This window comes from Polistes fuscatus, unplaced genomic scaffold, assembly GCF_010416935.1.
Source record: "Polistes fuscatus isolate 324 unplaced genomic scaffold, CU_Pfus_HIC Scaffold14, whole genome shotgun sequence".
Taxonomy (NCBI): Eukaryota; Metazoa; Arthropoda; class Insecta; order Hymenoptera; family Vespidae; genus Polistes; species Polistes fuscatus.
This window is the reverse complement of record NW_025113042.1, coordinates 4,889,116-4,916,970: the sequence shown is the minus strand read 5'-3', so window position 1 is coordinate 4,916,970 and position 27,855 is coordinate 4,889,116. Positions and strand designations below refer to the sequence as shown.

The window sequence follows — 27,855 nt, the reverse complement described above, 5'->3', positions numbered from 1 at the left end:
AGTAAATTATAGTTTCTTTTTATTACTAGAAGAATAATTCTATAATTTATTGTTAATTATATTAAATTTTAAAGATTATTTTTTAAAACACAAAAGTAATACACTTGATTCTTTAGAATAATTTAAATTGAAGTACATTTTACAAAATTATTTTTATTCATCTTAATAAAACGCAATTTGATCTAAATTTTATAGTGTAAATATTTTTACGAGCCTGGTATTTTTTATTCATATTAGTTTGAATAGAAATTATAATTAAAATTTTATATTATTTTATATTTTAATTTTATATTATATTCTATTTAATTTTATTAATAAAATTAAATAGAATATCAAATTAGTAATTTTATGATTTTCTTTTTAAAGTTAATTAATTTTATTTTTCTACGTACAACACAATTTGTAATATATATATATATATATTAGAAACCTTATTATAAAAGTTGCAAATGTAGCCATAATTGTAGCAATATTGATATAGAATCTGGTCGATTGTTTGAAATAATTATTTCCACAATTTTTTAATCGACATATTTTTCTCCGAATCTTTTTGCATGACTTTAGCAACAGCCATCTCGAAATCTTCTTGAGTTACGTGAACTCGTCGTTCTCTAAGAGCATACATACCAGCTTCTGTGCAGACACCCTGAATAAATAAAATTTAAAAAATTATATTAGATATAAAAAATTATATATAGAGAGAGAGAGAAATTAAATAAATACGAGATTATATAAAATCTTTACTTTAACTTCTGCTCCTGATGCACCTGGCATAAGTTCAGCAATTTTTCTTAAATTTATACCTCTCGTTAAATTCATTTTCCTAGAATGAATTTTAAGAATATCAAGTCTGGCTTCTTCATTAGGAGGTGGAAATTCAATCTTACGATCTATACGACCTGGTCGAAGTAAAGCAGGATCTAAAATGTCTATTCTATTAGTGGCCATAATAACTTTGATATTTTTTGTTGCTTCAAAACCATCTAGTTGATTAAGTAATTCCAACATGGTTCGTTGAACCTAAATATGGCCAAATGGATTTTTCATCCATGGATCATTTATTATTGAATAGTATGATAAAAAATTGATAAATTATAATAGTAAATATACCTCACTATCCCCACCCGATCCAGATTCAATACGAGAACTACCAATGGAATCAATTTCATCCATGAATATTATGGAAGGAGCATGTTCTCTTGCCATTACGAACAATTCACGAACCATTCTTGATCCTTCGCCGATAAACTTTTGCACTAATTCTGAACCGGATACACGAATAAATGTGCATTCCGTGTGATGTGCTACGGCTCTTGCTAACAAAGTTTTTCCTGTTCCTAAAATTGTTATCAAGGATTGTGTGTTAATTTATTTTATCCACGTATATAAATTAACATAAATTATTATTCATATTTAATACAAATAAAATCTAATCATATTTATACCTGGTGGACCATATAAAAGAACACCCTTTGGTTGAGCGATACCAAGCGCATCAAATAACTCTGGATGCTTGACAGGCAATTCGATAACCTCCTTGATTTCTTTTATCTGTTTATCTAAGCCTCCTACCATTTCATAAGTAGAATCTGGTACTTTTTCTACCATCATCAATGAAACAAGCGGATCCACTTTGTTAGGTAAAATTTTATGCAACGTATAACTTTCATTGCGCAAAGCTACTCTTGAATTTGGCGTTACATCATTAATATCAATATTTTTATCCAAATCTACTACAAATTTTCCTTCGGGATGAACTTTAACTAAAACTTTCTTTTTATCCATCGGTTTTACAACTTCTCCAACATAGGAACCTTGTTCTTGTAAAAGCTGCAACTCTTCTCGTAACATACGCACTATGAAAGAGCAAAAGTAATACAATATTGCTGATAATTCTCATTTAATTTAATATAAATTTCTTTTTAAGAGGGTAGCATTTAAATAAATACCTTTTGCATTTAATTCATTACGCTGTGCTTGCAATCTTCTTAAATTCTGACTCTTCTCTGCTACTATTAGTTGTAGTTCTTCAATCTTCGTTATATAGTATGGTTTAAAACCTTCTCCTTTTGCATTCTTCTCATCTACTTCCATCTAAATTGTAATAAAAATATAATTAAATAAATTTGATAAAATAATTTTTTATACAAAAAATTATATATTAGGTTAAGATCTTACTTACTCTATTAGTTAGAGTCATTTTCGAAATTTTATGTTGTTCTCAATTACAATAATAAAACTCTATTCTTTTATAATTCCATTTATTTATATAAATGAAAATTTATATAAATAAAAACTACCAAAATTTAATTTCTCAATTGTTCGTATGAAAGCAACCAAGAAGTGCTTGTCACTTTGACGCCATCTTGGGATTGGCGATTTCACGTCGATTATACATGGTTGATTATTGCGAGTCTAACGTCACTCGCTGATTCGTCATTATTATAAAATCAAAGTTGATTGGTCGATTTTTAAAGGGATATTTTCATTGGAGAAAATCTAAGTTAATTAAAACGCTATGAAGCGTTAGTTTTTTAAAGCTTTGTTACTTTAGGGAGAGCGATTAATTTTGAAACATATCGATATCTGAATCGATCCAAATCGAAGATTAAAATAATATAATACAAACATAATATAATAATAAATATAGTTATACAATGTATTATTACGTATTTTGATTGTATTTCTCTTGAAATATCTGCCAATGTCACGTGATGAAGTCACGTGACAGATGTTTTGATGTAACATGGCGCCTTTAACATACACTGACAGTATAAGGTTAAAATTATAAAAATTGTCCGTCTAGTTATATCTAAACGGATTCAAAATTGGATGCAAGGATGCCTGTTGATATTAATCGATTGACAGAAGGTTGGCTAGAACTTGAAAGCGATCCAGGTATATATGATTTATAAATAGAGATGTGTGAAAAAGGACAGGCCTACAATTGTGTATTGAAGAAATTTTTAATTGAAATTATATTTGATGTGTTATTACAGGTTGATATAATTAATTACTTACTTTACTACTCATGTTCATGTTTGTAATTGATGTAACACGTAAAGTAAAAATACAGAAAAAGAAAGATAAAAATTGGCTTGGAGTAATATAGTTGAAATCAAATATGATTTAACAATTTGTACTATGTAAAATGTTTGAAATGTTTTTGAAAAAACAAAGAACGATTGAAGGATTAAAATACATCAAATATATTTCAGATGATATAAGCAAATTATGGCGTGGAAGAAGTTAATTATCACTGATTTCTTTATATCTTACTAGGACTGTTTACGCTTCTGTTAGAAGACTTTGGTGTTAAAGGTGTACAAGTGGAGGAAATATATGACTTACAAAAGTCTTTGGAAGGTCCCGTTTATGGGTTTATATTCTTATTTCGTTGGATAGAGGAGAGACGCTCGAGGCGTAAAGTTGTAGAACAAACGGAAAGTTTTGTAAAAGATGAAGACATTGTGAATAACATATTTTTCGCACAACAGGTTCATTTCACTTATTACAAGTTTACTTATAAGAGATATGCAAACAATAATACCATTACTCGTCGCATATATAACGGTTTGTTTTAATGATATTATAAATATATTTATATACAGGTTGTTCCTAATAGTTGTGCAACACACGCATTATTATCCGTCTTATTGAATTGTCCAAATATTCATTTGGGTACAACTTTATCGCGTTTAAAATTGCATACGTCTGGAATGTGTCCAGAAAATAAAGGATGGGCAATAGGTAATACGCCAGAATTAGCGTGCGCTCACAATTCGCATGCTATGCCACAAGCTAAAAGACGTCAGGATAAAAATACTGGAGTTTCAACTGGTAGATTTACCGGTGAAGCATTTCATTTTGTAAGTTATGTACCAATAAATGGTAGACTTTTTGAATTGGATGGTTTAAAACCATATCCTATGGATCATGGACCATGGAAGGAACACGAGGAATGGACGGAACAATTTAGAAGAGTTATTACGGATCGTTTAGGTATGGCTACGGGGGAACAATTACAAGATATAAGATTTAATTTAATGGCTGTTGTTCCTGATCGTCGTTTAGCTATTTCTCATAAATTAACTATGTTAAAAACAAATAGACAAATAGTTTTGGAAGCATTACAGCAACTTGTAAAGTTAAGCCACCAAGATAATGGAACGGAGAAAACAACAAATGATCCCGAGAAAATGGATAAATCGTGCGATAGGAAAAATAAGGTAGACGAAGAAAATCTACTATCCAATAAAACAGAAAGAGATGAATCTTCTACTATATCTATTGAGAGGAATAATGATGCTACAATTGATATTGAAGAATCTAGTTCAAATATTGGTACTACCAAAATTGATTCGAGGCAAAGTATTGTTTTGTTTACAAATTACTAACGTTATATATAATTTGGCCATTTAAAAATATGAAAATAATATGTAACTTATATAAATATATATATATATATATATATTTCTATTATAGCATGGAAAAGGTAGTAATGTGCGCCTTAGATTACGCTACTCCACTTCGAATTCAGACTTCGCCAGCTCATAGTTCGTCGAGTACCGATACATCGTCTGAAATTGGATCTGCATTTAATTCACCAACACAAGGTGAGTGAAAGTATTTTTTAACATTCCTACCATATGTACCATATGTTATTCCTACCATACTTTAACGTCTTTTAATTTAACTGTTTATAGAAATACCAAATATTTGGTATATATACGTATTATATAATTTTGTCAAATTTTTAATATCGTTTTCTAGCTTGGGGTTGGAATTCAGGTCAAAGCAGTCCAACGTCGACAAAAGATTTCAAAAAATTTGTCGTTATCAGAGTGGCTGGAGATGAAAAGAACGAAGCAGGTTTAAGTAAATATCATGTTTGATATTAATACTAATGAAAAGATTGTTGCTCTTTAGGAAAATGATTAATAACAAGAAAATATTTATTGTAAGGCCGTTCTCTTGGTAACATCAATATAAATGGAAAGAGACTGGTTTCGGATAGTGGACATTTGCATAAAAAAGTCTGTTTATCCGGAGAAGTGAGAATACCGCATGCACGTGTAAAAACCAGTAATGGTGATACGGTAACGGAAGAAAAGAAAGTTGAAAAAATAGATCCAAAATTATGTTCCAAATATCCAGAACTCTTTGAGCCACATACATTTGCTCCGAAAGATCTTTTAGCATTATTGAAAAATTTGGAGCACGAGATAAATACTTGCGAAACTAGTTTGAAAGATGAAAATGACAAAAGAAATAAGTATAAAGTTAGTATAATAGAGCGTTTCAAATAATTATGGGAATCATAGAGAGAGAGAGAGAGAGAGAGAGAGAGAGAGAGAGAGAGATGTTAAAATATTTATTCTATTATTTCAGATTGATGATTGCAGAAGGACACATAATTACGACGAGTTTATTTGTACTTTTCTTTCCATGCTGGCGCAGCAAGGCAAATTGGCTGAATTAGTCCAGCAACATCTTACCTTAAAGAAACATACATCTGTATCAGTGAGTAGAGTTCACAGGTATGCTATAGAAATGAATTAATTTTAATAGCTTGTGAAATGCTTAATATATGTGGAGCAACGGAAATTAGGTGAACGAATAGATGTTAATTTTTGAAATGTTTGTAGGTCTTCGAAGAAAGCTGATACTCGTACTAATTCTTCACGTCGACGACGTGGTAGAACTAAGTGTAAAAAACGAAAGTAATCGATATCGAGGTGACAAAATAGGCTGGTAATCATGAAAGTGATATAAGTTAAAAAGTTAAACAAATTCATTTCATGGTCTATTTTAGATTAATATTATTTACATTAAAAATAAATCATAAAATGAATTTTTTCAATATCTCGACTTTAAAGCCATTTTTTAAATTATTGGCACAAATGTTAAAGACGTAACATTTGTTAGATACAATATTTGCTTTTTATTTGAAGCTTTATTTAACGTAGTTTTTAATAAAGATGCAAAATAATTAGGTTTTTTATTGAAAAGAAATTTTAACATTTACAATGTTCTTTTATATTACGCGATTGATCTGTTATTATTTATTTTGAAAGATTTAATACAAAATATTGTAAGATTTGATAAATCTCATCTCGTTTAATCATCTTTTATTCATAACAAAATTCACACTTTTCGATTGATTATTTATTATATCATGTAGAGATTAATATATTGAGAATATTTCTTTATCAATTTTATAAATATGATATATGATATATACTTAAGTATCAACTTAAATTTTGTTATTTCACAAGTTTATACCAATTAATGTTTAATTTGGTTATCATTTGGTATCATTTGAAATAAATCGATTTAATTATGAAATATACGTTTTTATATTAGCGGAAGATGATATATAATAATTAAAAATAAAAGCAACAAAATTGATAGTTAGATATAATTCAATATAAAATAATGAAAGAAATTATATATCACGCAAAAAGCCATTTGTTCTTTGCACGCGTAAAAACGTTGACGATTTATATTATATATTATACTATTTCCGGTTATAAACATATATAATTATTTAAAATATGCGAATAATAAAAAAACAACACGTTAGATAGTGAAAGACTGGATAAGAAAAATATGCGTATTAAAAATAAAGATAAAATAAAAAGTTTCGTTATATAAATACGTATATATATATATATTTAACAAAAACCTTTGTAAACTAAACAAATAGGAATATTAATGTAAAATAATGTATATGCGATAGATTTAAGAGTGGAATTGTGTAGCTTTCGTCGCTTAACACTAAACATACCGGTTTTTAATTTGGAACTATAATTGTGCTTTTAATGTTACTGTTTTTCTTTATTTTGCTTTCAGATAACTGTAATTATATATGAATATTGTTTTATTTATTATTTATAAACCAGTACCAAATTGACTATCGACTATTGTTTGTATTCTTTATTGTGAAAAATGTAATCTTTCAATTTAAATAAGTATGAATAAGTAAGTGTAAACTGTCGGTAGGCTTATTGTTAAACGACGTAAAGAATATGAATAGGCGGAGTGAGTTTTGTCGAAATATGTACAATAAAAAATAAAGCATTAAAGTTAGCTTGTTTTCTTTTTTGAATTACTGCAAATAATTTCTGACAAATAAATATTACGATATTGACTGTCAAGGATTTCTTTGATAGAGCAGCGTATCTCAATATATATATGATCATAGAAACTTCATCTCAAATATTGTTAAAAACATTGAAAATATTTATTTTGATAGTTCATATACAAGTACACTACACGCTGTGGATATGTTTATTAAAATCTAAAATACATACACCTCCGGAACAGCCGAAGAAAGGAAAATCAAGCTTATATTGGAATCGTGATATCTCCTTATCGTTTCATAGTCGTCGTAGTCATCATTTTCATAATTGCCATATTTTAATATAGACAACAGTCGACCGCCTAACTCGTTTTAGCATTGTATAGGAACTGTCTTGAAAACACCCGTTATTATTATTATTATTATTATTATCATTATCATTATTATTATTATTATTTTAATTATTATTATTATTATTATTATTATTATTAATATTATTATTGTTATTATCATTATTACTACAACAACAATAGGGTAACGAAATTCCTTCTCTCCGGCTGATTTGACAAAAAAAGCTCCCCTTGAAAATGTACGCCATTCGAAGGCACGACTAGCGTGCTTTTTGGCAAAAGTGCAGTTTATTTATGTATATATATATATATATATATAATGTATACATAAACGTTAAATCGACATCCAAAATCGATTATTTTGATCGAGAAAGTCGTTTGATGGTGTTCATCTATTCTTCCACAACGAACGAGTTTCGTTATCGTCACAATTATTTCACGGATCGCGAAATTTGACAAGCGACATGTATAGTACATATATGTATTTTCGGTCGCGCGCTGTAAATAATCTCTCCTTGCCTTTTTAATAATCTCTAATAATTTTGTTTTTTCTTTTTTTTTCATTTTACGATGACTATGCTTCATTTTTTCGGACGGCTACAAAAATGATCATCAATCTTGGATTCGCTAAAGTAATTAACACAGAGGGATACATCCAACTCTTGTTTCTTCCATGTACTCGTATATATGTATTTATGTATTACGTATGTATCTAATAGGCACTCACGGTAATACTACAGCAATTAATTTGTCAATTATTTAATACGCACTTTATCGTATTTTTCTCATTTTTATACAAATTCTGGACGAACAAGAAGAAAGATTAATAAACGTATATCGTTTATTATTAGATTTCGGTATGAGATCTCTTATGATTAGATTTGGACAAATCCAAACGATTATGTTCGAATTATAGAAGTAGCTAATCAAAAAATTCAAAACCATAAATAATCAACGAACGTTATTTACTTCTGTTTCTTTGTTCTTTTTTTCTTTTCCGAGCGAGAGGCGATTTTGAAGAATATTTTGTTATTGCTTTAAAATATTTTGTTGTCTTCTGGTAGCCAATAATAATAAATTGTCTTATTTAAAAACGATTCCTTTTTTTTTTTTTGGTAAACGGCATCTTCTCGGAATTTTGCGCATTATTGTATAACACACACACATACACGTGCCGTATATAAAATATAAATCATTTAGAAAATAATAAGAAAGTTAATATGAAAAAGAGAAAAAAAATAAAAATATAATCAAAAGTAGAGAGAGAGAGAGAGAGAGAGAGAGAGAAAGAGAGAGATAAGGAAAAAAGAATAAAATCATTGCAAAATTTTTCCGCGAATAACGCCGATTATAATAAACAGTCTTGTGAGGTGTTTTTTTCTTTTTTTCTTTTTATATAAATCTTAATGAACGTGCTTACAGATCAAGTATCTTCGATCTGCTTTGGATGTGATTCAGACGAAATGATCGACGATATCGATCGTTCAGCTTATCAGTTTTCGTTACGGTCGCTCGCTTTCATTAAATAGGCGGTCGATGTAATAATAAATAGAGGTACGTTTCATAATTAAAATGGCTTTCGGTTAATGTTAATCGCTGTTAATCGTCGACGTCGATGATTTAGAAATTGGTCGACTCGTTTGTTCAATTATAGCAGACATTCTCGTCGATAACTTCGAATGGCTCATTCTCTATTTTCCTAGTAATCATTTGTCCATATTTTTCTTCAAATCTAATACCAAAATATCTGGACAATTTGTTATTTCAATATTCGAATATATATGGAGAAATTAGTGTGCTATATAAAACATTTCAAACAAACAAAAAAGTAAAAAACAGAAAAATAATTGGTTTTATTTTAATCACGATAAAAAATACAAAGTAAGAATCTTTTTACATTTGTTGTCTAAAGACTATATAAATATACGTGTATAAAAAATAATATATGCATTTTTTTTTCTTAGATCGGTTGTGTTTTGTATCTATTCCGTTACAAAATCAATCAATCCCCTTTTTTTATAAGATCTTTTATTTAGAAAAATAATTATTTTTCTCGATTTTGTATATATTTTACGTATATAGCACACTAAATAATTTTTAATCAAATCTTCCTTGTAATCGGTATAGTTCATTTCAAATATATCAACAAATTGTTCACTTATCGTAGACACAATACGTCATATAATAAACGAATATGTAAAGTATTGTAACGCGAATTAACTTTCTAATGAACTATATGCATTTTGCAAATGTTTTTCGTATTTTCTTTTTTCGAGAATCAGTCATTCGTCAAAAAATATTCAATTCTATTTAAATATTGTTACTGTACCGTATATAAGACTAACGACGACTCGCTGCTTCATTTCATTTCGATGAATTAGATGAACAATAACCGCTTGCCATAATCACGATATCGAAAAATACATTAATTTCTATATTCGTACATATATATATATATATGTATATACACACGCACACGCACACTCATGCACGCACGCACACCCACAGACACACACACACACACACACATATATATATACACACACACATATATATATTTTTATTTAATACATATATGTATTTTTGTATATTTATTTACGTATTTAATATATAACTATAGGCTCACTTAATACTTCGATACTAAATTTCGATTTGAAGATTGACAATGAATTTCTGCTTATTGAAACGAAGATCTGATAAAAATACTTCAAAATTTTATCGATATGTCGATACAATATAACGTTTAATATAGTGCTGTACAAAAAACACCAATTTTGAGCAGTTGCGTAAACTGCAAGTCAATAATATATACACATGTATGTATGTATGTATGTATGTATGTATGTATGTATGTATGTATGTATGTATATATATATGCATAAGTATATGTGATGATCATATGCAGTATGATGAATCCTCGCTCCTTATTTAGACATATACACGTACGATCATATCTTTTTTACGATCAACGATAGCAAAAATATTAAATGTGAATATAGTCGCGGAAAGAATAATGAGAGGCGAGAAAATGTTTACGATTAAATTATGATAAAATCACGAAAAAAAAGAAAATTTAAATACGCGATCACGATGATCTCTCATAAGTAAAGCTCGAGTCTTATTTATTAATTTCATTATCTTTTCTTGCCTTTTTTCGTCGAGAAACTTTAATTTTGCATAAAAATAGATTCATTCGGTTGGACAATAAAGGCTCGAGTTGTTTAAAAAAGAAGAAAAAAGATAATGATAATTATTGTTTTGATTTTTATCGTGCGCCATAAATATATAGAGTATAGTAATTTCTAATAAGGCGACATTGTGTTGTGTGTGTGTGTTTGAGAGTAAACGTGATACATCCGTTCTTTCATCAACGACATTTTTTTCTTTCCTTTTCTGTATATATATATATATATATGTATTTACGTAGGAAGAAAATCAAAATGGTCTCGAAGAAGAATGTTATCGAAACGAGAGCTTATTATTTCAACGCGTTAACAATCTTTATGATACGAAATATTACATTTTTTGAACGTATCGTTGTGGTAGTGAGATAGCCGGTTGCGCGACGTAATTGTTAATAGGAGAATAAAGCCGCTTCGACGCGAGTTTGTTCGAATACCGATCGAATTAGAATTTTGCAAGTAAAATTTGTGAAATGCAGGCGTTAGATGAAATATTCTTGGAAGAGGGTAAGTACATTTTGTAAATACATTTTCTAGTATCGTCAACGTTCGCGTGAAAGCGGCCGAACTCGTTTACTATTTAACAATAAATCCGCTTAGGGAATACGTGCCGTATAAGGAGTAGGATGATTAATTCGTTATTTCATTAATTAAATAAAAGAAAAGAAAAGAAAAGAAAAGAAAAAAAAATATCACTTAGGTATAGAAAATAATAAACTCTCGTTGCAAATTCTCCTTTAAAATGGTTTCCTAAACTTGTTAGAGTTTGTACGTATGCATGTATATGTAAATATATGTAGGTACACGCATATGCGTATATGTAACACGTATATTTGTAGTAATAAGCCCGTGCGTACATCGATAGTCGCTGAAAATTTCAAAGAAAGTTCATAAGACGCGCGCCTCTTTTGTTCGTTCGAGGGTAGAATTTGTTGTTAGATCGATTCGACGATCGATAAGAACGAATGCACTCTCGATGTATTTACGTATGCGCTGGTAAAGCACGGAGAATGTCCAAATACCGAGCAAAGGAAAATCAAATCTCTCCCCGTTGGTATTTTCTAATAGAAAAATCGATCTATCCTATTAGCATAACTTCTTCTCTCTTCGCGTTCTCCTCTCTTTCGTCCATAATAACTCTCCTCACGAACCGCGCAAGTTCGCAAGGAAGACGTAACGACGGAGGACCTTAGCAGAACCAATTGGGGAGGATCTCGAAGAGAATGAAACACGCGGACAATTCGAAGAGAGTTAATTACGCCGAGAAAACTCTTCGAAAGGTGCAGTTTCGTTCATGGTCCATTGGTCGTCGCGTTAGTCGGCAAGGAGTGTCCAGTCATAAGACTGTCGGCTGGCTTGCCAAGACGCAATATCGATTGCAAAGATGCGACTTCGGATGCGAGACGATCGAGCCTCGACTTGACTTCCCTTTCGCTTTCCGGGACGGTAGGTACGACGCTTGGTCCGGTCCATTCGGCTCCCAAAGAAATGCCGGAATCGCGTTCGTCGCTGGAGCCTTCGTTGTCCCAAGGGGGCGACGCTCTTGGTCCAGGTTCCTGTTTGATACCTTGCAACGCGAGGAGAGCACTGGCGGCGTCCTTGTCACCGATGCGGGATTTATGCCTCAGTTTGTGCGGCAGACTGTTGTTGGCCGATGAGTTTACCACCAGCTGCGGTCCACCTTCGTCGCCGCTACCGGAGGACAACTCGAAAGGCGATTGCGCTCTCCGACCGCGCGACAAATTTAACGCGCTCGTCGTATCGAGGTGCATCGCTGGGTGCGGGTAAGGATATTGGAAGCTTTCCGTTTCCGGATAAGCCGTTGTTTCGGGCACGTAAAGCTGCGCGGGTGATCTCGGCGATCTGGCACCGCTGACGGGCTGGTGGATAACCGAGGTGTGAACCGGGCTGGGAGTTCTCGCGTAAAGAATGGCTGCCGACGTTGGTAGTTTCGCCCTCTTAACGCTGATCGGGGGCTCCGCGGGCAGCGCGGCGAGAACGTGTTCCGTACTGATCACGGATTCGCCGCATATCCCAAATTTGTCGCGTATCGCCTCGAGCTGCGCCTTCAGGATGTGGTTCTCCTTGCTCAGCTCCATGACTCGTTGCTCGAGAACCATATCGTTGAATCGTCTCTTCTCGCGCGACCGCTTGGCCGCCTCGTTGTTGCGTCTCCTCCGGTCCCAATAGCTGTCGTCCTTCTTGTTGTCCGGGATGAATTCTCGTTGCTTGCGCTGGGAAAAGAGCTCTTTTCTGATGTCGAAGTTCGGGGGGAAGTTTTCGGGATGTGTCACCTGTTGGGCGTCTTGATGAAGATGCTGCTGCTGTTGTTGCTGCTGCTGCTGCTGCTGCTGCTGCTGGTGTTGCTGTTGTGCCTGCTGCTGCTGCTGTTGCTGCTGTTGATGATGATGATGCTGCTGCTGTTGCTGTTGTTGCTGCTGCTGCTGCTGCTGCGTCTGATGATGGTGATGATGGTGATGAGGAGACTGCTGAGGTGGTGGTGGTGGTGGTTGTTGCGGCTGCGGCTGCGGTGGGTGCTGTTGAATCGGTCCACCGTGATGAGCCGGATGTGTTAGCGGTGGTAATGGTCCGTGAGCATCGTGACCTGCGTGTGCCATTGTGTGGCTAGCCGGCATGTTGCTATTTAGGCAAGCGGTCTCACCATTGATGGGCGATCCACTCTGACGGGCGACAAATTCTGCCACCATAATTCGTCTTCTTAGTACATCTGCGACAAATAATAAAAGAAGAAAACAAAATTAGATCAATTATATTAAGATTACAAAGAATCGAAAAGAGGTTGGCAAAGTCTCTACATTTATACTATTATCGTACGATTACATAAACGATGGCCAAAGATGTTACGATAATAATATGCTACCACCTGTAATTAGAAACGTATTTGTACGGATTGAAAATACAGATGTATACGATGAGTTAACAATAAAATGATCGTCTTTGTCTTCGATAAGGTCGAAACGATGTTCGATTTCAAGATATCGAATATGCGCGTATCATTGAATCATGAAAGTTAGTTTATCGATATGGCGTACTGAATTCGTAATAATTTACTTTGAATTGTTTTGGAAAACGAGATAGAAAAGTAGGGAGATATATTTCCTATGTACGAAAGAGCCTTGTCGCGCGTGGAAAAATCGATTTTCTTCAAGGTAATTTTCTACCTAGCGCGCGTATCAATGTTTCTTTCGTGCAACTATCGCATAATAACAATCAAAAATATAGTAATATGTGTAGGTATGTAGACGCGCGCGTCAAGAACGAGGTGGTGGTCCGTGCATAGCGATGACGATCGAACGCTAATGTCTATTTGCTCGGAAAAGGCCATAAGTGCGGCGCTTAGGAATCAGGAACGAGGAAACGTTTTGCGATTCTTACAGATGGTTGACCTCCTTCGGTAACCTCGGCCATTCGTCACGCGAGAACACGCATTTGAGAGATCGCAAACTGTATCGATCGTTTGCCGGTATTCTCGACTAATACTATCCTATTATATCCTATCCCTTCTATAATGCTTGAAATTTTCTAAAGACAGTAGCGTTTCTATCGTTTTAATATTATCTTTTTAGATGTATAAATGATTAGAATGATATGACAAAGTGAAAAGTTATTTTATATATAAGAGTATTATTATTTCGTAAACAATGCCCTTGTCGTTAAACGAAACTTTACAACTAGAGAGATACTTCTCCTCTTTCATTTCTTAATGAGCGAATATCAAACACAGTGGTGACCGATAAAAAAAGCTACACGCCGCCGTGTTTGTCGCAACTCGGTGTTGCTCAATATTACGTAACTATCGGAGTGCGATGTGATCCAACGAGGCAACTCTATACACGGTCTACGCTTCTTGAGTAACAACTATCGCAGGCTTGTAACATTTTCAAATTCCTACCTCCCCACTCCGAGCTTTATAAGCGTAGAGGTCCGATCATCCGATTTACATATATTTCCGAAGAAAATCATGTTTCCGACAAAAAATAAGTATTAACGAGTCACTCTGTCCGTTGAATTTCAAATTCGAAACTTGGAAGGACGGTGAGATACGATTGATAATAAAAGATCTAATTTATATTCCTTTGACAAACAGGGAAATCATATGACCGCGCGAAAGGTTACAACTTTTTTCTCAAAGATCTCGTTTTCGAATGCAAGCAACGTCGTTGCTGGTACATCTTCGTATTTTTCTGATTTTAGACAAAGATTCGAAAGAGAAGATATGGGTATGACGGAGAGGGAGAGAGAGTAATCTTAGGTAAGGTCGCGTTCAAGGTTCCCGAGTCAGTGACCTCCCTCTTGTACAGGAACGTCCTCAGCCAGCGTTACCCTTCGTGAAATCGCTTTCAATTAATGACGATAAAATAAATGCTCGCATCCCTATTTAAGTAACCGGTCCTCGGAGATCGCACGTATCATCGTCGTTTGATCTTCTGCTCTGCCTCTTTCGCGCGTGATTACGATTCGCATGTTATATATCCAAATACATATGTAAGTCAATAAGTATGTGTGTTCTTGTACGATTATACGTCGTAAAGTTTACATTACAAAGCGTCACGTTTACTTTTATGATTCCAAAGTATTCGCAATATCGTGTGTACTTTTGATTATTATAAAAATATTCCAACGCAAATGTGCGGACGACGTTCATCCGCGCACGAGAAGTTACGTAAGTGCTTTGTGTTTCCGCAAAACAGCCAGCCAGCCAGCCAGCCAGCCACGTGTTTTGTGCGGTTATGGAATATCGTTTGTCCCAACTATCATCCGGAAACCCACATTCTGCGATAAATTAGGGAAGATTAACCGACTAACTTTTTTTTCTATAAAAAAACATTTACATTTAAAGAAGAAAAATATTTCACAATTATAACACGATGTAACGCGATAACCGAATTTCAACTCTCGAAGCGACACGTGGTGACGCAGTTATATAATTTTGCACGCCTACATTCATAAAACATATCACGTGTTGCATTGTCATAATATTATAATAGATTCTCTGTTATACACGCGTCACAATTTGTATTTATTCAGATTTTCCACGTATTATCGAGTCAATTTTGTGGATTACCGTTGACGCATATTTACCGAACGATCATGTAATGCAATATATTTACTTCGTTGTTTTTCTAATTGTAATTTGGTACGTTTGACTACTTGCGAGCAACGTTGAAATAGTTGTTAAAGTATTTGTCTCAATTCGTTCAAATGGTTTAATATATATATATATATATCGTATATATATTCTAAAATACAATGAACTTTGAATAGAACAAGGCACGGTGTTGCGGTAGACAATAAGATCTGTGCTGTCCTCGGTTAGTCATCATCTAATGTAGGGGCACGCTCGCGAGAACATTAGAACGTTAGGTTCTGCAATGATCTGTTACGTAAAATTATAAGAAGGAAGGAGAGCTCGCGACTCGTTGCATCGTAAAACGGTCTCGCGATTCGCGTTTGCTGCCACGTGCTGGCGAACGAGGCTTTGGATACTTTGGCATAGGCTGGCTTACATAGACAGTTAGAACACAACGGACTTGGCCTCGTGCTTACCTAGGGTAGTGCTTTTAGCGGCGTTGTCGTAAATATATCAACGAGTCTCGTCTAATATTCACGTGCCCTCTTGTGCCGGCTTTCTTTCGGTCCTCGCAAAAACGTGCCTGCTTGCCGCCTCCCTGCCTGCCCCTTGTCGACCTCGCCCTAACGATAGTTAACGATATTACACTTTCTTCGCCAATAAGTTCAATAAAAGTACGCACGGCTTGAGGAAAAAAGTCTAACTGACGTTGCAATATTACGCGAATTATTCCTTTCTTCTAAGAAATAATCTTACAGTTTTTTGTTTACAATATACTTAGAAAACGCGTAATTGGATGAACGACGTTTTCTTTGGCACGGCTCGCTTACGACGAAATTGTATTTTTCATTTATATCTACGTATACTTTTTTATATTTACGTATACTATCGTCTAGAATTATTTGCTTAGATTCGGAAATTCGAGGGCGTAATATAATTCCGCGACGGGCATTCGTTGGTTATTTAGATCGAAACATATGATTCCTGGCGTTTCAATGTTTCATCCTCTTCGAATTTATTACGCAACATTTATTGGAAGCGATTCTCGCGATTAGTCGAATACAGCGTTTAAAGTTAACTACGTGCTTTATTGAAATCTACGAGCAATTTTTCTTCGCTTCTTGGTATTGACCTTCCGACGAAAGATTATTCCAAATTTTTCCTTTCCGCGCAGCGCGAATTCACAGGAAATAAGTTTAATGATTTATTTATTTTGCCTTCGTATTTGCATTTATTTTCAAGACTGAGTATCGAGTTGAAAGAGGGTGTTATGCCTGACTCATGAGATACGGTGGCCGTTGGCCGGTCCTCTTTATTATCGATCGAGAACGTGATTTTTGTTGGAGCAGGAAAGTCTACCCACGCGAATTTCTCGTGTGACGAAACAACGGCAAACGCGTACCTTCGACCTACGTCGTTTCTCTTACATGATGAAATATTTGCGTTATTTCGCGCTACGAAAATCCATTATCGTAATCCAAAAGTTTGGAACATCTGTTGTCTTGTACATTTGGCGTTATTAGTTATATTATCAAAATAAGAAATGTATCGAAACGAGGACCTAACCGCGTTGGAAAGTTAAGCAACGTGGCAACAGTTAATTAGATTAGTTAAATGGATGGGTAATTCGTTTGGAAAAACAAAAATCGTGTGCAATCGCAAATGGATAGAAATAATTTGTACGTATTTATAACTTGTACATTCTAACGCGTGCATAGTTTAATGTACATGACTATTTGGAATAGACAACCGAATCTAGTACGTACTAGTACGTACGAACGCGCAAAGAACACGCCCTCGTTTCGCGGAACGACGTTGTTATCGTGATCATTGCGAACGTCAGTATTAGACAACGTGCATCGCGCGATAGTGCTTGTTCCGATGTCGTTGTTAATCCCTTCTTAACCTATTTCAACATCGAGATTACACATTTTTTGACATTTTCTTTTTTCTTTTTTTCGCTAAAGATTAATACGCATACATTATATTATATGTTAAATCGTGTAATTCGATGAATTTATGAAATAATACATAGAACCAAAAATGTTATACATAATAAATAAATAAAAAATGATTTTTGTTGAAGCATGTCTTCGAGAGAACACGTTTACAGTTTAGAACAGGGATTTCGCGCGACGTGTTGCGTGACGCATACGGAAACACGTTGCTGCAGCAAAGGTGTCGCGTGACGTATGCGTCAGAGCTATTTCACTCACGTTTTACCGATATTCCTATTTCTTCCTCTTCCTCTTCCTCTTCCCCTTTTTTACTTTTACCCTGTATATATTTCAACTTGAATGACTACCCAATATTCAAGAAATTTAAGTAAAAATGTAACAAAATTAAATGAAATTATTTGAATACTCCCCCATTCGAAGAATTCGATTAAAATGAGCATAATGGCGTAAAACTCGTTTAGGTAATATTTCTTAAATTAGGTTATAAACACGTTCATTAAACTCACGTTGTCTCTTCGAGTCTGTCGATCTACACACGATACATACGTATGTATGTGTACAATGACTTCGTAACGTATAAGTATTACGTAATTCTTGCTTATCTCTTTCATAATATATACATTAAATACTATACGCGTAAACTCGGTTAAATGATTTTAAAAAATAAAGATCGATACAACGAGGATCATAATTGGTGAAGTTAAAAATGAAGTTCCTTGATAAGAATCGAGCCTCATAATGTAAGCTAAATATTATTCGTATTATATATATATATATATATATACTGTCAGATTAAACGACGAATACGTGGGTCGAGGTGATTAAAATAAAACTACTAGCGATAATGGCGGTTTACGTATTTGGAGCCATAAGCAGATAACGATTTCTCTGTGTATGTATAGAACGTGTCGTTCCATTTAATGTGATTAGTTTTCAACAACACGTTCGTATCTTTCTAAACCGAGTTTTAAATCGTTTTACGATGGATGGATGAGTCGAAATATTTTCTTCGTTTGAAGAAAACGGTGAAAACATAAGAATTACAGGTGAGAATGAAGAGGAAATATTCAATCGGTGTTACAAAATCAATAACGTCAATTCCAAAAATGAAATTGATAATTGTACGAATAGTCCGTTAATTCGTTCTTGTACCCTAAATCAACTGAAGCGGAAGTTATTACTCTCCGAATAAGAATTGTGGTTATCATTCGTGATAACTGGAGTTATGTTCGTAAATAAATTGAAAAAGAAATACGTTCGTTATCGGTTATCACCAATCCGAATTGTCATTCCTCGAAGGAAGTTGAGAGAGCGACACGAGTCTTGTTGTCACGCGCACGTGCTCCATTTCACGATTGCGTAATGTTCAGCCGAGTAGACGCACGTGGCAATGCGCACACGCTTCACCCTTCTCTTCTCATATCCTACACAATTGTCTCGAATATCGATACATCATGGGATACATATATTCTATTATATTCTATTATATTCTATTATATTCTATTATATTTTCCATATTTTCGTCTTGTTTTCTTCTCTGAAATGACTCGACGATCGTTTTTATATCGTTAATCACGCTTAAAGAATTCTCCGACGAGAGGAAATAAAAATACGAAAATACGAAAATAGAGAAAAAAATCAAATTTAAAAACTTGGATGATTTTGTTAACGTTGAAGTAGGGATACAAAGCTCGCCAAGTTGAAGTTGATCATTGGATTTTGATTAAATACCCGTTATCCTTCTAGTCACTTTTGAAGATTTCAATGAATAAAACGTGATCGGAGCTTCTATTCGTCACACCAGTGAGTCAGTGTTTCGACGGATACCGATAGTTACCGTATCATTTCTTGGAACGTACGTATGTAATCGTTACGAATCCTTGTCTCTTTTGCAGAAGGAAGAATCGTGCTACCGCTGAACACGTAGACACGTTTATTTATCTCTCTTATTATGAGATTTTCATGGAAAAGATTTCATCGTAATAATGGATAAACGTGAAACACGTTATATATCTTTGTGACGTTCGTAGAATCTTTGCATCATTTTCTGCGCATCGAAGAATGTCGCGTTGTAATACGTGAATTTATATACGAGAGTTCTGTTTTTCGTTTTATAACAAACAAAAAAATACACGATTAATCGTCGAATCATGATTTTCCGTTCAATTCAACGTGTTTCATTTTTATTTGCGCCTTTTGGTAATACTTTCAAAATAAGATCATTTTGTTGAAATAACTTTTCTTCTTTCTTTTCTTTTGAAATATTTTTTGTTGTCGGATATTCAACACGCTATCGCGTACCGATTGCATAATGAGCGGGAAACGAAATCGGAGACCGGTTTGAAACGCCTGCGCTGCGCCGATCCGATAACGGTATCAATGCTCTTGCTGTGTTGTTACGTGAACACTGACCGCAATCGTAACGTACCACGACCATCGAGCAACTGGCATTGTGCACATACCTTCTTCGCATACGTACATATATATATTACCTATGCATGTTGTATAAGTATCTATATACAATTACATAAATCGCATGTCCAAGTTCGACGTACTTGAATCTAACGATAATGGAGAAAACATTCCTATAAATATTCTTTCGACCAACTCTTTAATGAAATAAGAAATAAGCATTGAATCTATTATACAATTTTTACAAATTCAGTTGATAGTAGAAGAACGATTCGGTGAAAGAAAATTATTCAGCGAAAAATACACACATGTATTACATACTCGCGCACGTGTACGTACACTCTGTTAGTATTTTAGGGTAATGGGACGCGTAACGGTCGCGCATCCGTAACGAGATGATAAGGAAAAAGGAGAGACGAACCCGGATAAACGCGGCCCGGATTCTAGTTTCTGCAAATGCGTACGAGAGGAAGAGAGTCGAGGAGAAGAAGCGCGTGTACAATTTCTCGATGTGTGTATCTAACGCGTGCTTTTCACGTTACATAATCCTATGTCACGCGGCATATAAGAAGATTGCAATGAAAACGAATAATGTTATTAAAAGAAGAGTGATACAAAATAAATACGAGCAAATTAAAAAATAATATTATCTTCCTTTTTTTATTCAAGCTGCATAAAATGAAACCACGTTGAATTCGATACTGCATATATTTATTTGAAAAATGATTTTAGAAGATGTGGACCGTTGTCGCGATTTCGGTTAATTTGTAACACGTGACACGATTCACCTGCGTATGTGGCTAGCAACGAACACGTGAGACGAGATAACGTGAAAAGCGATGCGCGAAAGCGTTCACGCTCTTCGTTACATAAGACGCGCACGTGAGAAAGACTTCAGGGACAGCCAAGGTTCTCTTCGCATACTCTCGTCAGAAAACACACACACACACACACACACACACACACGCGCGCAGAGCAGCAGCAGCAGAAAGAAAGAAGGAACGAGAGAAACACTTGATGCACACAAATGTATGCACAAAAATACATATGCATAATAAATGATATAATACGTTAGAATATTATTGGATTTGTCATCATTTTCACTCGGAGGAATGAAAAAAAATAATTTAAAAAGATAACACGACAATCGCAACGCGACAATAACAACAAACAGCACTGTGATCTAACCGTGATGCAAGTCTGGTGCAAGTAGCATACTACTTCGATCGCGCAATTCGCGTACTCTCCACTCTCCGTTTTTTTGCATCTCTATGCAACTACGTATGTATGTGTGTAAGTGTTATGGCTGATGCGACTGCTACTCCACTCGCCACGTGACTCCGCTCGACACGTGCAAGCTGTTATGCTCGACCATTCACCTTCGTTGCATAACACGACCAACGTGAAAAGGTCATCGCGAACAACGGAGTGCCATGATATTTGCTAATACGATCAATAAAATGCAGCTACGCGATCGTCGTCTTTATTCTTTTATATACACGCAGGAATGAAAAATAAATTTATTAACACCTTTTCAAATTTTCGGTTTAAATTATTATCATTAGTTTTCTATAATGCTCGTGAAATGAATTATGCGACGACACGTGAACATGAAGTTATTCTTTTATATTAGCTTTTAATAAACTAATGCCAATTTCAGTAATGATCAATCTGGGAAAAACGAAAGAAATGATTCGTAATTCGCGAGGAAAAAAATTAAACGATACGAGGAAAATCGGCGTCTTTTTATTTTCATCTTGTCCTTTGGGATTATAACAATTCTGATAGCGGAACAAAAAAAGATAAAAAGAGTCGCTTTAATAATTAACATGGCTTTCAAAAATATCTCTAACTTAAATAATTATTTTGACGTGTTTACGACGATATTGTATTAAATTGAATTTCTTGTAACAAATATGAGAATAATACATGCGCGTTCAATCGAAATTAACCTACATTTCCGTTTATATTCAAAATTGGTCTTATAGAATTTCTTCCAGAAAAATGACTGACATAATAACATCGGAAAAAAATAATATGATAATTCCCATTGGTCCTCGTAAAGCGTGAACTATCGATCTCGATAATGGCCCACTCTTAAAGTTTGAGACCACGAAACGGGGTTACATAACGGGGATAATGAATCGAAAGGTGTAAAGGAGAACGCGCAGGTTAATCGAGCGTTGTCGAGCAGGCTGTTTATAGATTCAAGATAAAGATTTTTTTCAGCGCGCTTTGTTTTTTCTCTTTCCGTGAAGTATGACATATATGTGTATTGTGTGATCGATGAACGGACAGATGATGACGCAACGTATAATCCGTGATATCTCATTGTCAGACTAAAAAGAATCTAGAAGATGGCAGGTAGGATATAGTTTGTTTCATATAACGGGTGACTACTAATTTAATTATTCGGTTATTAAGAATTGATTAAAATTTCAAAGATATTCGATAAGTCATTTTATTTTTATTCAAAATACCGCGCGAACGTGTTGATAAGGAGTTTTATAAAAAAAATAAAATAATACAAATCTAAAAGCATAATGTCTTCTTAGAATAAGAAAGAATTTAATGGCTTAGATATTCCTTTATCACGTGATAAGTTACGAGCTATGCGTGACGAGTTAATTTCTTTTTTCCGATTAATAGATTAAACTATTGACTGCTCATATGTGTGTGTGTGTGTGTGTGTGATTGAGAGAGTAGAGAAAGTATTGATTTTTATCTAATGCAAGATCGTTAAATGTTTACAGGCAAATAAATGTATACGTTGTAATTTCAATAACGTTCACATGGATCAAAGTAAGGGTTGATTTATAAGACCCATGTTAACTAGATATTTTGTACTCGTTTAAGTAGCTACTACAAGCCCTTGAAATATCAAACTTATTTTTTACCATCCTGCATATCGATGTACAAATAATAGACAAGAAATCTGACAAGAAATCTGACAAGAAATCTGACAAGAAATTTGACAAGGTTGAATATCAATATCTGGTGATCCTCGTATGGAAGGTAAATAAAACCGTATGGAATGATTTTTGTTCTCTCTCTTTTTGAACGATAGATGATAGGACATTCGCTCTTGACACGCGTGCATGCCCTTCGCTCAAAGAGAGAGAGTCCATGAGTTTTATCGCGTTCGCTCGGTTTACGCTTCGCCGAGGTTGAGAGAGTTCTGCAAATTAGGCCGTGGCCCACTTTGCGAACGTGCTGCAATAAAGCCGCGCGGCCGCCGAGCTGCTTACAATTAATGCTCAGAGGAGAAGAGAAGAGGATTCAAGAAGAGAAACAAACAAAGAGAGAGAGAGAGAGAGGAGGTTGGTTACTCTTTCGATCTATATATTATAATAGATAATTAATATTTCAATGAACAAAATTATCCAGATATATGATTTTTCTTTGTCTATCGTCTCCTTCGATTATACTTAGTTTCCGAAATCTGTACTCGAAATCTGTAAAATGATTCACCCGGTATATCTCGAGGAGTGTTCTTACCGTTGGGAACTATTTAAAGAGACGATGAACGTGCATCCTCGTTGAACCGTCGAGAATATGACGCAACGAGCGGACCGTTGCACGAGACTCCTCCTTAAGGCGAATGCACGCGTTTCGAGACTTGTCGAAGTAATCGTAAGGATTCGACTATCAATACAGATCAATCGAACTAAAACATTGCTATTCGCACATTTATATATTTATTTATTTATAATATTTTGGAGTATTTTATTATAAAAATAAGATTATTAAATTCCCGGCCTATCTTTAAATTGAAGCAACGTGGGTACGGTTAAGAACGTGGACGAGTGACTCGTCTGGGCTAACATAAATTACGCGCTATTGACTTCAGAGAGGCGGTAAAAAAACGCGCAACCCGTAAAAGGGACAGTAAAAAAGAAGAATATCAGATATGTTTTCGTTTCTTCTTGGTTGAGTAATAATAATATAAGATTTCGGTTTGGTAGCAGAATTTTGATTTGGAAAGTGTACAGTCATCGAAGATAGGGGACGAATGAGAAGATAAGATATGCATCGGACTGATGAATCGACGCCGAAGAATATGAGAGAGGGGAACAATGGACATGCATGGTTTATTGTGCCAACGAATTGGAGCGAACGTTGCGTCATTCACATTATATTTCGAAGGTTTCGACGAACAACACGACACGTTCGTTTTTTATCGCGTTGCAAGAAACGAATTACGTGGAAATAACCGATTGTTTCATTTATTCGATTTGTTTCATTAATTTCGATCATTTTATTTGGAAACTTCGGAGAAGAAGAAATTCTTCCATTCGAATCGGATTATTGATTTTTCCATACAAAAATGTCATCGCGAAAATTGGATTGCTTTGAGTTACTTGTCGCATACGCGCACAGTATAGAGAGAAATTACATAGCCGTAATGAAAACTAGCGATGCGCGATACCGATGTGTCAGGGACACGTGCAAGAAGGCGCGATATCTTAAACTACGTTACTAACCGCAGACGTGTTTTTTTCAACGATCGTTTGAACAGCGATCTACGATATCGAACAATTGGGATATCCAAGAAAACGGATTTTTAAATGGAACGAGGTGGAAAGAACAAACGTCATTCGTTGCATCGATCGACCCACGCGATCTCCTTCATCGCTGCGTTGTTTATCGCGTTTCAGAGTTCATCGTATTGCTTTTAAAATAGAACGATTAAATGCGCGAATAAGAAAAATAAGAATAAGTGAAAATAAGAAAATAACTATAGAAGATACTTGTTTACTCACCAATTTTGAAAGATTCTTTCGGATATGATCGCACGTCTAACAGTCGATGCACTTTGTCTCTATGAGTCAAACGTTGCGTTGGGTACGAAGGATCCAAAAAAAACAAAAATATATATAAAAAACAATAACGAGAAATAGTCTCTTGAAGATTTGTTGTCCGAGATAAGAGGTCCTTGATTACGATTGAAAAGGTTTACAATCGTGACAACGATGCACGTTTTTAATATGAAAGTTCACGTAACAACGATATACTCCGTAATTTGGATAATCGTAGTCTGAGTCACTGACATAACGTTAAAAAGAAAACCTCAGCGAAGAATCTTCTTGAATCCTTCGATTATTTTCCTTCGATTATTTTCCTTCGATTATTTTCCTTCGATTTGGCACCACAAAAAATCTAACGTTCGATCCGTTTGTCAGGAAATAATTAGTTCCACCACTTAATAATGAAATGCCGATAGATATGTATTAATCCTTTTGTTCCAACGCTTAAGTAATAATCGAGTCACTTAATATCTTAGTTGTCTCTTATGATTCTCGATAATGACAATATCGATATTAAAAATGGAATAATCACGATACACGATCCGAATCTTCTTGTCTTTCTTCAAACGTGAACTTGAACTCGGCTTTGGATACTCGTCGAGTCGACTGTCCTTTCTACGTGAATGAGTAGATGGTAATACGACTACGATAAGAATTCCTTTTGGAAAGAGAGAAAATATGCGTATAGTTCGCTTAGTGAATCGAACAAACGTCCAATCGCTTCGCTACCAGACTGCAAACTGAATGCGCGCTGCGTGAGACCGCCGACTTGGCTCTCAATGTCGTCGTCTGTGGCTTCGAGTTCGATTCGAGAAGGCTGACGCTCGGCGGCGCGCTGGGTTACGCGCGCACTCTGCTACCACTACCACTTTTCACACACACACACACACACAGAGCATAGCACACCTAAATACGTATGGATGTATTTCTCCTCACCGCGTAAAACGAGGGGACCCTGGCTTTAGTCGTTTCTATTCCTCTATACTCGTGTCTTTTAACTTGGAGTGTGTAGGGTAAATACGTGAACGTAACGTAGTATGACGAGGCTCCAAGGAAGGAGGACCACGTTTCATGGTGGGGGAAAGTTTATGCCCAGTTTATGCGCTCTACCTCCTCCTCCTCCTCCTCTTCCTCCACTTCCTCCTCTTCCTCCTCTTACTCCTCTTATTCCTCCGCCACCACTACCACTTTTCTCTATCAATCCATCCTACGTTGGAGAGCTACTCCCACCATCGCCGATGCTGCTGCTAACACCCTCGCACGTAAAACCTCTTTTCCCCTCAACCGGTCAAACCCCCCACCTACTACTAGCCACCAAATAGTAGCAACAGCAACAGCAGCAGTAACATCGCGTCGTCTTCGTCATCGTTGCATGTAGTTGTAGTTGTAATTGTAGTCGTTGCGTTATGTTATATTGCATCGGCTGCAGTCCTGAGTGGGGATAGGTAATACACAACGCGAACGGGCCACGCGTACAATTAGATTGCATCGCGCAACGACGCTGAACGTTTCGTTCTCTTACCGTTTTTCAATACTCCTTTCTTCTTTCTCTCTATTTTGTTTGTTCTTTTCTTTTTATATTCTATTGATTTATTATGCATTTTCAAATATGTTACGAAACCAAGGTCGACCGATAATTTCATAATCGATCCTCGGAAGAGAGATACATTCGTATAATATGATACCTAGGTGTTCGTTACGAGAAAACAAATCAATCGATTAGCGTTACATTAGATTTTACGTCGATCCATTACTCGATCGTATTCCTCGAATTTCCTTTCTCTTTCTTTTTTCAACCTTTTTTTAAATATTCGATCTTGGTTTTTTTATTCTTTCTTTCAAAAGGCGAAGTAATTTATTTAGAAAAGGTAGAAATGCATGGCAATTGATTGTCCGAAATCATTAAACGTTACTACGATCGATAAAGTAACAGACTAGATGTTTTCTAATACAATTATAATTATCCTTCTATTATTATTTCAAATCTACTGTATTAATTAATTATAAGACTGTACGCAAAATTGATTATAAACTACCATTATGAAAAAGTGAACTTCTATTAAAAATCAATTATTAGATATTATAGTATATAAGACGGTATACATAATTTTGGATAGTTTTAGCGTTAATCGGGGCTCGAATATATCTCGTTTAAAACATTGCTATTTCAAGCGAATGAAAAAGAATGATTTACGTTGATTGCTTTTATAAGGTTACAGTTTAATCGTCGAAATCTCGAAAATTGGTCGGCTGTATGAGAAAACAAAGAGAAGACGAGTTCGAGCGCCACTTGGGCGACGACGAGTTCGTTCGTTGTCCGTCCTGCTCTTTCTCTCTCTTTCTTTCTTTCTTTCTCCCTCTCGTTGTCTCGTTCTCCTCGCCTCTCTCACGGTCCCTCCGTAAACCAAACGCCAGACAACGAGGGCATCAGCCCTCGTGAATCAGCGCCGGTCACCTTCACTTTTTATGCAACTTTGTTAAGCTCCGACCTCGCCCATTCAAACGAAATACATACATACTTACATATATACTTTAAATAGTACGTACATATATATATATATATATATATATAATTCAATCAATTCATAAAATAACTAGACGTTTTGGAAGAGTATATAAATAGAATAGTATCATACATTTAAACTAGTTGTTTTAGGAAAGAACGAGATTATATATGATTTCACAAGAGGCAAATAATTTAACGAATGAGATTGAAATTTGATTCTTCTTTAAAGTGTGCTTACATTTCTATAATAATGTTTGTAGTTATCCGTTTTTATCTCTTCTTGTACTTTGAAAACTAATGTTCTGTTAATCATGCTGTTCTATCGGATCTAATTTATGGGTCAAATTTTAATTTTATACCTGAACTACTTGTTTATAAATACATTAGTTGAAATATCTAATATTGCCTTCTTTCTTTTCTTTAGATGATCAGTTTAGTTATGTCATGTAATAGCTAGTTATTT

At 34.8% G+C, this 27,855-nt stretch overlaps 3 protein-coding genes across 4 annotated transcripts; 1 reads left to right on the top strand and 2 right to left on the bottom strand.

Annotated features, from left to right (window-relative positions):
- Positions 1 to 361: 361 nt before the first annotated feature.
- Positions 362 to 2,391, bottom strand: LOC122514101 (26S proteasome regulatory subunit 8). The gene is made up of 6 exons (XM_043630759.1): positions 2,183 to 2,391; positions 1,950 to 2,094; positions 1,446 to 1,856; positions 1,111 to 1,337; positions 745 to 1,020; positions 362 to 646 (listed from the first exon to the last, which is right to left on the bottom strand). The coding sequence occupies exons 1-6, from the start codon at positions 2,198 to 2,200 to the stop codon at positions 506 to 508; spliced, it is 1,218 nt and encodes a 405-aa protein (XP_043486694.1). The 5' UTR covers positions 2,201 to 2,391; the 3' UTR covers positions 362 to 505.
- Positions 2,392 to 2,705: 314 nt separating this feature from the next.
- Positions 2,706 to 5,783, top strand: LOC122514098 (ubiquitin carboxyl-terminal hydrolase calypso). Its single transcript, XM_043630756.1, has 8 exons — positions 2,706 to 2,898; positions 3,283 to 3,497; positions 3,612 to 4,366; positions 4,486 to 4,616; positions 4,774 to 4,878; positions 4,966 to 5,282; positions 5,392 to 5,540; positions 5,649 to 5,783. Exons 1-8 carry the CDS (start codon positions 2,841 to 2,843, stop codon positions 5,725 to 5,727), a joined length of 1,809 nt encoding a protein of 602 aa, XP_043486691.1. The 5' UTR covers positions 2,706 to 2,840; the 3' UTR covers positions 5,728 to 5,783.
- A 4,913-nt stretch (positions 5,784 to 10,696) lies between these two features.
- On the bottom strand, positions 10,697 to 25,026 carry LOC122514099 (histone-lysine N-methyltransferase 2D-like). 2 transcript variants are annotated; one of them, XM_043630757.1, is made up of 3 exons: positions 24,842 to 24,926; positions 16,185 to 16,331; positions 10,697 to 13,344 (listed from the first exon to the last, which is right to left on the bottom strand). In XM_043630757.1, exon 3 carries the CDS (start codon positions 13,322 to 13,324, stop codon positions 11,909 to 11,911), a length of 1,416 nt encoding a protein of 471 aa, XP_043486692.1. In that variant the 5' UTR covers positions 13,325 to 13,344; positions 16,185 to 16,331; positions 24,842 to 24,926; the 3' UTR covers positions 10,697 to 11,908. The 2 variants fall into 2 exon arrangements, with proteins under 2 accessions (XP_043486692.1, XP_043486693.1); XM_043630758.1 differs by lacking the exon at positions 16,185 to 16,331 and having other exon boundaries at positions 24,842 to 25,026.
- Between the last annotated feature and the right edge of the window lie 2,829 nt (positions 25,027 to 27,855).